Source organism: Lithobates pipiens, unplaced genomic scaffold, assembly GCF_037356315.1.
Source record: "Lithobates pipiens isolate NorthernLeopardFrog02 unplaced genomic scaffold, aLitPip1_a1.2 Scaffold_10, whole genome shotgun sequence".
NCBI classification, from domain to species: Eukaryota; Metazoa; Chordata; class Amphibia; order Anura; family Ranidae; genus Lithobates; species Lithobates pipiens.
Window position 1 is genome coordinate 61,452,008 of NW_027507686.1, and position 14,236 is coordinate 61,466,243.

A 14,236-nucleotide genomic window follows, 5' to 3' on the forward strand; every position below is an offset into this window, starting at 1 on the left:
CCTGAAGTCCAAGGCCGGAAACCGGGGGGTTGTTGTTGTACGTGACACCGTTTTTTTGGCTGGGCCGTGACCTGAGTGACCTTAGTAAAGCTCCACTTTAATTTGATTGGATTCTGTTGTACTGTATATGTAAAAACTGCCATTTGCGTCACTGTCTTGTGTTCAGATACCTCTACATGAAAGATGTAATTATGACACATTTGGATATTTTAGACTTGATCTTTCAATTATACTCTTGTTGGCTATCAGTGCCTCTTGCATCTGCAGATAGTAAATGTTCATAATGGAAAACTCCATTTGCAAGAAGACCGTTGATACATATAGGCTGTCATCACCATTTCTATAGTCACGTGAACCATTCAGCAGCTTGACTTGGGAGAAAATACTGGTCAGGCTGAATAGTTGTATCAATTGACTGGTGCAGCATCAACTTCAATGAATGCTATAGTCTTTTAATATATTTTAGATATATAAATGAGAAAGCTTGTCCTAATGAAAATAATCTTCTTTTGTGTACAAGCATTAGGTACTATTTTATTGTAGATAATAGTGTTGTTTGGTACATCTGACATGTCCCCTGTTGACTCATTAAAATGTGAATTAGAAGTTCTGATTTAACTTAACATAAGTATTTTAATGAGTAACATTTTTGTATCTGTTTTTTTGCAGAATGTACTGGCCAAAGCTCTATACGACAATGTGGCAGAGTCCCCCGACGAGCTATCCTTCCGAAAAGGGGATATCATGACAGTGCTGGAGCGTAACACTCAAGGTCTAGATGGATGGTGGTTGTGTTCTCTACATGGACGACAGGGCATTGTTCCTGGAAATCGGCTTAAGATTCTAGTGGGTATGTATGACAAGAAACAAGGTGCTGCTGGTGATCAAGGTCAACAGAAGCCTCAGCAACAATCCCAGCTGCAGCCACCCCAGACTCCATTGCCTTATAACAACCAAGGTGTCTATAATGTCGTCTCCTCAAACCAGTATGCACCTATGCATCCTTACCAGAGCCCGAGTGCAGACAATGTTTACTTGGTTCCAGCACCACCTAAAGGGCAACAGACACTTTATCAGAGCCCTCAGGGGCCACAGCACCCAGGTCAAACAACCCCTTCCAAGCAATCTACCTTGTATCAGAGCCAGCTATCTCAACACCAGTTCTCTAGTCAAGTTCAAGACATTTATCAGGTTCCACCTTCCATGAATCAACCACAGGAACTATACCAAGTCCCAGTGGGATCCACCAGCCCCCCTCAGTCTCAGGATGTTTATCAAGTCCCACCATCGGTTAGAGCAGGACAAGAAATCTACCAGGTGCCACCATCAATGAACCAGTCACAAGACATTTATCAAGTGCCACCATCTATGGATATGCGAGGGGGGGATCCCAGGAAAGCACCTGGAAAGGTAAAGTACCAAGCTACTGACTTATACATGAAATTGGCTGATTATACTAGAGTAAGCCTGAAATATCGTTCACTGAGACTTGAGTGGTGAGATGCTTCTGCCAAAAATATCAGTAAGGTTGGTTCACACTGATGCGGTGTGACTTAAATATGTTTTATAGTGCGATCTTCAAGGAGCACATCCAGTGCGAGTTGATGCAGTTCCAATATGTTAGTTCTGGAATGCATCCGAAATTGCATCAATGTGAACCAGGGCTAAATGAGAGATTTGTAACATTGGTAAACAATTTACCTTGTCGGTAAGTTTTCAAATTTGATTGGACTTAGACTTTAAATTATTACTAATTTCATTCTATATGAATAAAATAATAGTCCCTGTTCACACCGAATCTGACTTTGAAACTGTGCAACTTCACTTGAAATTGCACGGTTCAAAGCCCCAGGTCGCCCTGAAATTGTGCAGGTCACTGACTTCGGTGCGACTTGGCTGACATCAATGCAAATTCGTGCACAGATGTCTATGTACCTAGGGTGCGATTTGGACCTTTTAAATCACATCAAGTCGCACCGGTTTGAACGGGGGCTAAAGGTTTAGTTTTACCCACTTTAACTTATTACTTAGAATGAAACTGTATACGGTAGTAGGTAATAATTTTAATGGGGCCAATTTACGAAGACTACCATAATATATGATTTTTATTTCTCTCCATTCAGACCAAAATTTAGAAAACTATGATTTTAACTACTCCCCGCCCAAGGTACGTCATATGACGTCATGGACTTTGCAGGCATCATTCAGATATCGGCCTTTTCAGCCGGCGATTCCCTACACCATAAGAGCAGTTATAGCACCCCCCCGCCCCCCTCTGGTTCTTCTACCGACTTACCACTTCCATTGGTGAGTCGGAGACAGGATCCGCTGGCCCCAGATGGTGATCATAGAGATTTCCGTTGGACCAGATGGTCCCTGCAGTCTCGATGATCGTTCAGAGGCTGGGCGTGATGTTATGACATCACACCCGGCCTCTGCATTCAAACGAATGGCGCCACCTCGGCTGGGAAGCCGAGATCGTTTATTTTTTTTTCATTTCAGGCTTCCCGGCCTAGAGGTGAGATGCGGGAACTTATTGACCCCATATCTCACTGTAAAGAGGACCGATCGTGCCACATTCTTATTACATTTACATTCCTTGTAATAGGAATAGATGTAATCAAAATTATATATATATTTTTAAAAGTGTCAAACTAAAAAAAGAAAAGTAAAATTAACAAAAAAAATGTAAAGCGCCCCTGTCCCCTTGTGCTCGCACGCAGAAGCGAACGCATACGTAAGTCCTGTTTACATAAAAACGGTGTTCCAACCACACATGTGAGGTATCGCTGTGAACATTAGAGCGAGAGCAATACTTCTAGCTATAGACCTTCTCTGTAACTCAAAACATGTAACCAGTAAAAAATGTGCCTATTGTCACCTATGGGGATTTTTAAGTACCAAAGTTTGGGGCCATTCCATGAGTGTGTGCAATTTGGAAGCATGATATGTTAGGTATTTATTTACTCTGCGTAACTTCATCTTTCACCTTATGCAAAAAAATTGGGCTAACGTTAATGTTTTGTTTTTAAAGCATGAAACATTGAAAAATTGCTGCGCAAATACCGTGTGAGGTAAAAAGTTGCAACGACCGCCATTTTATTCTCTAGGGCAGCCCTTCTCAAACTTTTTACCCCAGGGGAACCCTTAAAATAATTTTCAGGTGTTGGGGAACCCCTGATAAAACCCATTCATTGGGGGTCATTGAGAACAATGCCCCTTACTTTGGTGGCCAGTGAGAAGAATGCCCTTTTTTACAGTGGTGGTAAGAATGGCCCTCTTACAGAGAGCTATAAAGATCATAGGTGTCATACCACTGGCTCCTCCAAGTGGCATTGGCTCAGAAGTATGTAGGCACCATCAAACAGGAGGTAAATCAGCCACAGCTCAAGAAACCCCTAGCCATCTCTGGAGGAACCCTGGTTGAGAATGGCTGCTCTAGGGTCTTTGCTAAAAAAAAACATCTATAATGTTTGGGGGTTCTATGTAATTTTCTAGCAAAAAAATTATGAATTTTACATGTAGGGGAGAAATGTCAGAATTGGCCTGGGTGGGAAGTGGTTTTAAAGTGCAGTGCAAAAAGATGGTGAAATTACCTATTTAGGTAAAAACTGGCACAGTACAGCAGAAGCAATGAATACAATGGTTGTGCAGATTTAGTGAGCACAATCTGTATATTCTGTATATGTAATTAACTCATACAGCATATATGTAAAAAACAAAAAAACAAAAAAAAAACCCTACAATCTATGATGCAAAAAAATAACAAAAAACAGCAATATCACGATTAATAGATTGATAATACAGAATAAGTCATAGCAGGTTTATAGTGTATAGTTTGTGCGATCTGTCTCTTCAAACACAAGTTCCATGTATTGTTTGATGTAGATACTAGGTCTGCACGGGAACATTAATGTCGACACCACAAACCTTGCGTTGCGGCTTTACTTTCAGGCTTTGCTTTAGACATAAAGCAGTCAGATGTATATAAAAGGTTGATGTGCAGATTAACTCACTGCAGAGAATTTGTGGGCCTTTAAGATCAATTTCCCCCCTAAATGTTTTGTTGGACTAATGAGCAGTAAAGATCAAGCAATCGTACATGGTGCGACTGAGTGATATCCGTTAGTTATTGATCTGCTAGAAATGAGCTTTGATTGAGCTGCACTCTGATAATCTGCTGCCAGAGGGGAGGTATGCATGTTTGCTAAAAATATAATTGTGGTAAATCAGCCGGTAGCTAGTATTTGTGTGTATTTAGTGCTAAGAGGAGCTCTATCTATATAGTTGATTGCATCTGAGCTATGTTCTTATTTAAAGTGGAACTTTAGTCAGAAAATGAAAACGTTTACAACAGTAAAATCAGCTGGTATATGCAGTAAAGCATGCTTGTTATACTCACTGTGGAACCTAAGGGGTTAATCCTCTGCATTGTGTAAAAAGGCTGTTTGATCCTGTCTTCTCTGATCCTCCCCTTCTTGCATTACCCCCAAAACATATCTGTATAAGACAGAGTTAGTGGAGTCAGGCTGCACATGCTCAGTTTGGTGTGTATTGCCAGAGAGTGTTTTTTTTCTTTTCTTGGGAGGGTGCATGTGATCAGCACAGGGTCAATCAGCACTGTCCAGACAGAGGGTCAGGGGTCCTGCAGCCTGATAGGACAGCCAGTGCAGTATGAAAACTCCTTCTACAAGCTTTAACCAGACATTGATATGCCGCGTACACACGAGCGGATTTTCCATCAGAAAAATCTTGGATGGTTTTTCTGACGGAATTCTGCTCAAGCTTAGCTTGTATACACACGGTCATACAAAAGTTTGCTGAACTTTCGACCGTCAAGACCGCGGTGACGTACAACACTACAACGAGCTGAGAAAATTAAGTTCAATACTTCTGAGCATGTGTCAAATTGTTTCTAAGCATGCGTAGGAATTTTGCATGTCGGAAGTGCTGCAGACGATCGGATTTCCGAACGGAACTTTTTCTGACCGAAATTTTTTTATTTACCAGTTGATATTTACTAAAATAATTGCATTTCCATTTTCTGTGTACTGTGGGAGACCAGTTATAGTGAATGCAGGGCCCTGGGTTCAGTAACACTTTAACCAGTAGAGATCCGCGATATAGCCGAATGACGGGTACAGCGCAAACCTGCTTTGCCGGGACTACGTCTATTGAGGTAGTCCCGTGTACGAGCAGTCTGCGGACCTCCTGAAGGGTCCACGCAGCGCGCTCTGTGATCAGTGAGTCTCTGAGACTCGCTGGATCACAGATCGGAGTAAGGGGTTGATCCCGACCCCTTACCACGTGATCAGCTGTCAGCCAATGAAAAAAAAAAATGGAGAAAAAAAAAAAGCCAATCACCGGCAGCCGTGAGAGGGACATCAGATCATGGCGAGCTGGCGCCAGCTCATCAATGCCCACCTGTGCCCCCTGCCAGTGCCACCTAAGAATAGGCAACAGTGCCGCCTATCGGTGCCCACAGTACTATCCATCAGTGACCACAGTGCCACCCATCAGTGCCCACAGTGCCACCTATCATTGCCCACAATCTGCCTCAACAACAGTGCTGCACCTCAGTGCCACATATCAGTGCCCATCAGTGTCAACTACCAGTGCCCATTGGTGCCGCCCATCAGTGCCACCTATCAGTGCCTATCAATCCCATCTATCAGTGGTACCTATCAGTGCCACCCATCAGTGCTACCCATCTGTGCCACCCATCACTGCCATCTTATCTGTGCCCATCAGTACTGCCTTATCTGTCCCCATAAGTGCCACCTTATCTGTGCCTTTCAGTGCCCCCTTAACTGTGCCTATCAGTGCCCATCAATGCAGCCTGTCAGTGCCCACCAGTGCAGCCTCATCAGCGCATATCAATGAAGGAGAAAAATTACCTGTTTGCTAAATTTTATAACAAACTATTAAACATGATTTTTTTTTTGCATCTTTTTTTGTTTGTTTAGCAAAAAATAAAACTCCCAGCTGTAATTAAATACCACCAAAAGAAAGCTCTATTTGTGAGAAAAAAATGATAAAACTTTCATTTGGGTACAGTGTTGCATGACCGCGCAATTGTCATTCAAAGTGCGTCAGTGCTGAAAGCTGAAAATTGGTCTGGGCAGGAGGGGGGTTTAAGTGGCCAGTAAGCAAGTGGTTAAAGCAGTTGTATACCCTTTATTTTTAACTGCTCAAGTGCTCTGGGCTTCAGCAAAATGGCAGCCTCCGGCAAGAAGAGACTGGAGCAATGCCCGAGGCAATTTACAACACACACTAATTTTGGTAGCATAAGCAATGATAGCATTCCATACAGCAGTGTGGAAGACAAAATGTCATTTCAATTAAATTTAAAGGGGAGTTCCACCCAAAAAAGGAACTTCCGTTTTAAGGCCTCCTTCCTGGCTACTGCTTGTGAAACTGAGTTTTGGGGGGCTTCTTTCCTGTATAGTGTGGTGCCCAGATCATAGAATGGAGCGGATAGTGACAGTGGAAGGGACGTTTTGCTGGATGTCTCTTTAAAAGGACTGTTAACACTTTTTAAAAAGTCGCTGTGATTTTGGGCCCAATTTAAATTCATGGTTGGAATTTTCTAATTAACCTTGAGCTACAAATAGCGTTATGCACTGCGTATCATTTTTGCCACGTTAAATGAACATAATTAAAGCGCCCATTCATCTGCAGTCATATTTTAAAAGCACGTTTTGTCTTTTGTTGCATTGCTTTCATCTCGGCTCCCTTTGTGTGTGCCATGACCCAGCCCCTCCCCCCACTGACTTTGTACTGACGGCCATTATGGTGAAATTAAGCATAACTGGGAGCTGGAAGAGGTGTCTGCTGAACTTGCAGCATATCAATAATGTCACCGCACAATAGACATAGACATCAGCACTGCTAAGGTTGTCTTCTCAGCATGACTGTTTTATTATTATGCACATAGCTTTTGTAATTCAATTATCAATTGTTAATAAATATATAGCACATCCAAAGCTCAGCATCACTGGCAGGATCAGCAAGTATTTGTGGGACTTTGCAGGCAAACTAATTGAAAACTGTAAGTACAGATGCATTTACAATGAAGTGCTGCAGCACATATTTTTTAATTGGAGGTCAGTTCTACTTTATTGAGGGCCTGTCCTTGCTGAAACAACCACAAGCAGAGAGCAAAGTACTAACCAGCACTATTGCCTGTCAGCTGCTGTTCATCTCATCTTTTCCTCATTGCTGACTTACCATGCCTTGTTCTGTGTCTATGTGTGGAGATGACTGTCTTGGTAGAGGCAGGAATTTGCTTCCTTTTTTGTCTGCTCCCTCCTACCAGATTACTGATGAGATATTGAACCAACATCAGGAGAGGTGGAGAAGTAGAGATCCACAGAATGAATGAATGAAGCAGAAGCAGGGAGAATCTTGCACTGCAGTTCCTCAGGTACAGCCTCCTCTCCAGCATGAACATTAAGACCCCTTTCACACTGGGGTGGTGCGCTTGCAGAATGGGAAAAAAAAGTCCTACAAGCAGCATCTTTGGTGTAGTGCGGGAGCGGTATATACATCGCTCCCAAAACACCCTGCCCATTGAAATGAATGGGCATCGTTGCCGAAGTGCCACAACACGGGCAATTTTAACCCTTTCTTCTGCCGCTAGCGGGGGTTAAAAGTGCCTTGCTATCGGTCGAAAAGCGCTGCTATAACATCGGCAAAGCAGCGCTTTACCGCTAACGCTGGCACCACCCCAGTATAAAAATAACCTAAGCAGGACAGTAGTGACATGTTAAAATCTCACTCCAATTCCTTACCTGAGCACTCATTAGATCCAGCGCCGTGCACGTCTGTGCCTCTTCTCTCCCCTCACTCACTGGCTTTGCTGGGGCACCGGGGGCCATTGGCTCCCAGTGCTGTCAATCAAAGCCAGTGATGAGGGAGCAGGGGGCAGGGCCGAGTCCCACTGTCTGTGTCAATGGACACAGCAGTGGGGTTCGGGTGTGAGCACGCACGAGTTCTCCCATGGGGAAATGGCTTCCTATGGGAGCACTGGACAGAGGGGAGTGGCCAGAAGCGCCAGCGGGGGACCTGAAAAGAGGAGGTTTGTAGCTGCTCTGTAAGTATAGACACAATTTAAAAAAATTACCTTTACAATCACTTTAAGTTTTTTTACCTTAAGGTAAAAAGCCTTTTGTGCTGCAGGTCTCCCCCCAGACCCCCCTTTTTCTTACTTGAGCCTGATCTGATCCAGCAACATGTAAGATAGCAGTGGCTCCTGCCACTGTCTCCCTCCTCATTGGACAGATTGATAGCAGAAGGAACCATTGGCTCCTGCTGCTGTCAATCAAAAGCTGTTACATGGGAGCTGTCTGTGTCAATGGATGCAGAAAGTGGACTCGGGAGCGAGCACCCACAGGTGCCCCCAAGGAAAGCGGCTTTCCATGGGGGTACCTGATGAAGAGGAGGGACCTGGAGCGCTGGCGAGGGGGACCCCAGAAGAAGTATAATGCAAAACCATTACACAGAGCAGGTAAGTATAGACATGTTTGGTATTTTAATTCAAAAAAATACTGAGGGTTTAATAACACTTTAAGTGACACAATGCATGGGATACAAGAGAGAACAAAGGCCAAATAAAAAATAATATAGTAAGCAGTATATATTTTACAATAAATGCATTTTTCATTTTTGTTTCACATTAGTCCCTCCTTATGACTGCCCATAGGCCACAAATTACTATTATTTAGCCAAGTATGTGTTTACATCAGTGTAAGGTGCCATGTCTGCCATTTAATGAATGAAGTATCATATGTTCCATATATTATAGGACCTTATAGACCCCCTCATGTTCCTATATCACACAGGCTTGACATTACAGCTGTCCTATATGGATTGTACTGATTTTTTCTTACTGTGAAAAATTCTGCTAAACTGTGCTATTTGCAGTAAATGATTTGTCATTATTTTGGTATTTTTTAAAAGGAACAATGTCTATTGTACATAACATATACTATAAATATTCTGATAATGAAAAACAAGACCTAACTAAAAGCAGCTGGTCAAGCCTGCAAGGTAATAATTTGCTGTATAATTACATAGGGCCGTGGGAGGAGCACACACGCAAATGACTTGTTTTCACAAAGTTTTCATGGAAACTGGTTTTGGATGCGTTTTTAGTTTCTCTTTTTTGGCTTTAATGTTAAGCCCATAAAATTTTCTTGGAATCGCTGAAGCCAACCAAGGCAAAAAGCTGAGGCCCGGGGGAATGTCTGTTCCTGTATGTACAAGCATATGTGTCCATGCATGTCTTTGTATGTTCCTATGATCAGTTCCTCAGACATATAAGGGCCGGTTTGATTCATGTCAATGCCCAGGAGCTAGGTAGCCTAAAAATAAAAGCTGGCACCTTTTTGAGCCTTTTCTATTATCAATGGTATTATATGACTTTGACTACTTAGGTCCGTCCTAGACTGGCCTGACTGGTTCCTGAATTTGGCATCACTTTGTCAATCTCTGCAGCAGCTAGCACCTATCCTTGCTGCCTACATGAATATTTGGGATCTTTGTAGATCACTGCAAGAGCCTGAAATCCTGGGTTCTTCAGTGATTAAGTCTAGGTTGACATATGTGCGGCCGCGGTTCCCAGCATGGGGTCCGGTGCATCCCTGTTCACCGGTTCAGGGCAAATCATGTCAAAATTTTTGCCTGAATTCACACCTGAACTGGACCCAAAGAAACTAAGGACCCTTTTTGGGATGTGGACTACGGCCGCCCTAGACCTGTGTGAATCGGCTCCATTGTGAGCCGATTCCATTGGGAGCCATTCCTGCCTCCATATTGGCTAGTAAATGTGATGGGTGGCCTCACTGACCAATAGGGAGATGCAGGTAATTGGGATAAGGAAGGCTACATGACGACTATGCAAGCTTTGGTTACAGTACACATCATAGAGCTTCTGTAGAGTGTAGCAGTTCCCCTCATAGACAACACTAATGCATACATAGGTTTTTCCGAACTATTTGTCAATCGAAAATGTGTGCGTTTTGTAATCCAATGGTGCCACCATTGATTTCAAAATTCTACCAACCAAGCCTTCAGTTTCACCTCATGTTGCTACGGGAGAAAAAAAATTGTGGCTGGGAATCTTCTTTTCTTTCCAGGTCCCAGCTCATGCGCATTTCTTTTTCAATTAAATTTCTCGCAAGATTCTCCCACCATTGTTTAGAAATCCATTTGTTTTTCCAAAAATGTACAACACGTCCGTTCATTCAAATTCGATGGCTGCACAAAAATGGGTCGTTGCTGAGGCCCCACTAATACTAGAAAATTTAAATCAACTGAAAAATCGCTCGGAATTTGACACATGTATGGCCAGCATAACTCTTATGCCCCGTACACACAATCGGACTTTGCGACAACAAAACCGCGGAATTTTGTTTGAAGGTTGTTGGCTCCAACTTGTCTTGCATACACACGGTCACACAAATGTTGGCCAACAATTACGAACGTGGGAACGCGGTGACGTACAAGACGTAGGACACGTACGACGACCCGAGAAAGAGGAAGTTCAATAGCCAGTGCGGCTCCTTCTGCTTGATTCCGAGCATGCGTGAACTTTTGTGCGTCGGACTTGTGTACACACGATCGGAAATTCCGGCAACAAAGTTTTTTGTTGGTGGAAAATTTGAGAACCTGCTCTCAAATATTTGTTGGTGGTAAGTCTGACAGCAAAAAGTTCGATGGAGCATACAAATGGTCGGACTTTCAGCCAACAAGCTCACATCCAACATTTGTTGGCTGAAAATCTGATTGTGTGTACGGGGCATAAGAAGTGTGTGAAGATTGAAGCACAAAACTCCCAGAAACACTGATCCTCTTGGTAGTAGACCCTTTTAGCTTGTTCTCCCCTTACCTCCTGGGACTTTACTGACAGTCCATGTTTGTGCAGGTTGCGGATTCGTCATTTAACTTTCAGCCGACCAATGAAAAATAAGCTCCTAAACCTGCAGCAAGGGAAATATTATGATACAAGAGTCGATAATGCAGAAGAGCACCCATCATCCTTGTAAACTCAAAGAATAATTCCCTGTCAGTAGTTCATTTCAGTTGCTAGCTTAATTGTTTATGATATGGATGTAGGGCACCTTTTTGAAGAGCAAAGACCACTTTGGTGATTTGGTTACCGATTGAACTAAGGGGTTTTACTGCCCCCCCCAACCAAAAATGTAAGCTCATCCTGTCCCGAGCCCCATATAAGGCTGCTATCACACTAATCTGTTGCAGTTTACCCGCAATGTAAAACCAGCCTAATAACTTTTTTTTATAACTGTTAATATGCCCATTGCAAAAGTGCAGTGTATGTGATGTTTAATACATGGACCTTTTCCTCTTCCAGCCTCTGCTGGGTACGCTTTGCATGCTGCTATAAAGGTCCCAGGTGAAGTGCACTTGGCATCACTCTGCCTGGAGTCAGTGCTGGGAGCAGCAAGCGGCATAAGCCAATGCTTCCCCTGTAGCCCCGGTGTTCTGACAATTCAGCAAGATCTCCAAATACATCACTTCCTGTTACTATAAACCATCAATAATTGGAGATTTCAAAGACTTGCTGTTTCAACACAACATCTGCAACCATATACACTCTGGTACTTGACACAACAGCAGGTAAAGAGGAAAAAGTTGTCGCCACCTTGGAGTCGGCCATTTTCTTGGTTAGTATCTGAGCAGACTAACCAAGTCCGCTGATAATACCATGTAACATTTTATATACGGTTGCTGGTGTTGTGTCAAAACAGATGATGCTTTATCTCCAATTACTGATGGTTTACAGTGACGTAATTGGAGATCTTGATGAATTGGCTATTTTGACAGAACACAGACTCTTCCATGGGCGCCTGCTGCCTCCACTGCCGGAGCCGGCTCCATGCACTCTGATGTGCTCTGGGATGGCAGGCCTGCGACCCATTGATCGTGATCTGGGCTTGCCAACCCACCATCCCAGAGCATGGACATGCCTTTCCCTGGTTTGAGGTCACGGGCCACATTAGAGGGCTCCACCTCTAATGGTGCTAAAGTAGGTGTCTCATGGTGGCTAGCTTCAAGCTTGAGCTTCTTTAAGCATTTTTATTATTATGAATTTGTGTTTGTACACACAATTCTCAGGCCTTTATGGGCTTGAGTGTTTTTGTTATAGCCAATTGAAAGCTAGGTGAAGTAGAGGCAAATAATTTCAACAAAAAGGTGAAATCCAGATGTTTTCAGGCTTTCCTGTTAAAGTCTACAGGGACCAAAAACAGACGACTGCCTCAAAGAAGCTCAGGTACTTTTTTGAGCTTCGAGCAACAAATGCTCAGGTTTGAACGGACACCATAGGACACAATGGGAATCCACATACATGTCAAGCGTTGAAGCCCTTCTTCAGGTGTGGACCAGGGCTCATTGTTTATAATGAAGCACTGATTGATTTTGTTCAGTTCGCTATGCATAATGTTATAAGCACATAAGAAGAACTAAGAATATACACAAAATATGTATGTCGTTTCTTTTGGCAGAGCTCATTAAATCTCTAAACAATTGTTCTGGTTTCTGAAGCTGGGGGGCTGCTGATGATGTACTTTGAATCAGACACGGGCTATAATTTGATGTCTGTTGCCCTCCCTCCTATTAGATCATTGGCAGTTAACGAAGCCATGCTCTGTCTGCCCCTTCCATTATAGGAATTATCCTGCAAACATATCAGGACTGTTGCTTTGGTAACTGGGTTATGTTATGTGTTCAGCTTAAATGCAGACATCACTTAGCGGAGTTCCTCTTTAAGAATGTTTATTATAAACAGATACATAATTGGTAATAATGTGGGGGGGGGGGGGGGGCGTTTAAACAGGGAACTCTAAAGAGACATAAGACAAGTGTGTTTTCCGAGTTTAGGAGACAGCATGCAGCTGGCAGGCTACTAATTAGAAATTAACTCTAATTATGGCTCATTTAACATGCAACCCATGCAGATGGGCCACTGCGGGACTGGCAGGAGTTGTGCACCCGCTCCCTGTCTGACTTGCTTTTATGTGTGGAGGGGGTGAAAAAGTATTCCTTTGTGACTCACAAACCATGTCAAATGAGGAATGATGCCAACATGGAAAGGTTAGGTTGACTTTTTGCTTACTGTATGTAACTTCATAGCTGCAAATTAAAGTGGTTCTAAAGTTAAGACTTTTTTTCAAAATACCTTACTATTTGCTCCTTCCAATCTCCCCCATCCTAAATCCTTCTTACTAGTATCGGTGCTGATACTGAGCATTTGCAATGCTTTAATACTTGACCCGATACCTGGGCAGTCAGCGGCGTGGCAGTGGGGGGAGTTACAAGCACTGATCTCCTTGTATACATTTAATTAAAGCATCTGACATGCGCCCCCCCCCCCCATAGCTTTCAGCTGCTTTATTAAAATCTATACAGTGAGATCGGTGCTTGTAACTCCCTCCACCGCCGCACCGATCACCCTGACTGTCCCCTGTGTCCTTCCCTGTGTCCTCCTTTGTGTGAGCTCCTCCTGGTCCCCCTCTCTGTGCTCTTCTGGTCCTCCTCCAGTCCCCCTCTGTGTCCTCCGGTCTCCATGTCCTCTGTGCTCCTGCAGTCCCCCTCCATGTCATCCATGCTCCTCCACTCTCCCTCTGTGTCCTCCATGCTCCTCCGTGTCCTCCATGCTCCTCTGGTCCCCCCCTGTCCTCCTCCATTCTCCCACTGTCCTGGATCTGTCAGGATAGAGAGCAGAGGAAGGAGCCGGTAAATATGTACTTTACCGACTCCTTCCTTTTCTGAATGGACAGTGTCAGTGATCACTGACTCTGTCCATTCATAACTGAGCAGAGTAAACGAGCAGCCAGTGTCTCCTGTCCATTTATTTTCAGTGCAGCTGAGGCTGCGGAGAAAGGGACTGGGGAATCTATGTCCTCAGTCCCTTTCCCCTGTCTCAAAGGGGAGATGTCAGGGGTCTGTTTAGATCTCACCATTTAGTCTTTAGTCTATTTAGGCTGATAAAAAATAAATAATAATAATACAAAAAATATTTAAAAGGTAAAATTGTAAAAAAGATAAAAAAATAACATAAAAAAACATTGACACCCCCCCCCACCCCCCCCCCCAAAAAATTGTAAAAAAATAATAATAATAAAAAGAAAAATTGTATACAATAAATTTGTAAAAAATAAATAAAACACTCACAGTCCACGGTCACATGACAAAAAAGTATCGGTAATTGTGC

At 43.3% G+C, this 14,236-nt stretch overlaps 1 protein-coding gene across 2 annotated transcripts in view; it reads left to right on the forward strand.

The window, feature by feature from the left end:
• Nucleotides 1-14,236, forward strand: part of BCAR1 (BCAR1 scaffold protein, Cas family member) — a 213,218-nt gene that overhangs the window by 96,551 nt on the left and 102,431 nt on the right. For both annotated transcript variants that reach the window (XM_077455737.1, XM_077455736.1), the window contains exon 2: nt 670-1,410. In XM_077455737.1, the coding sequence (XP_077311863.1) occupies nt 670-1,410 (741 nt within the window). The remainder of the gene's footprint in view (nt 1-669; nt 1,411-14,236) is intronic.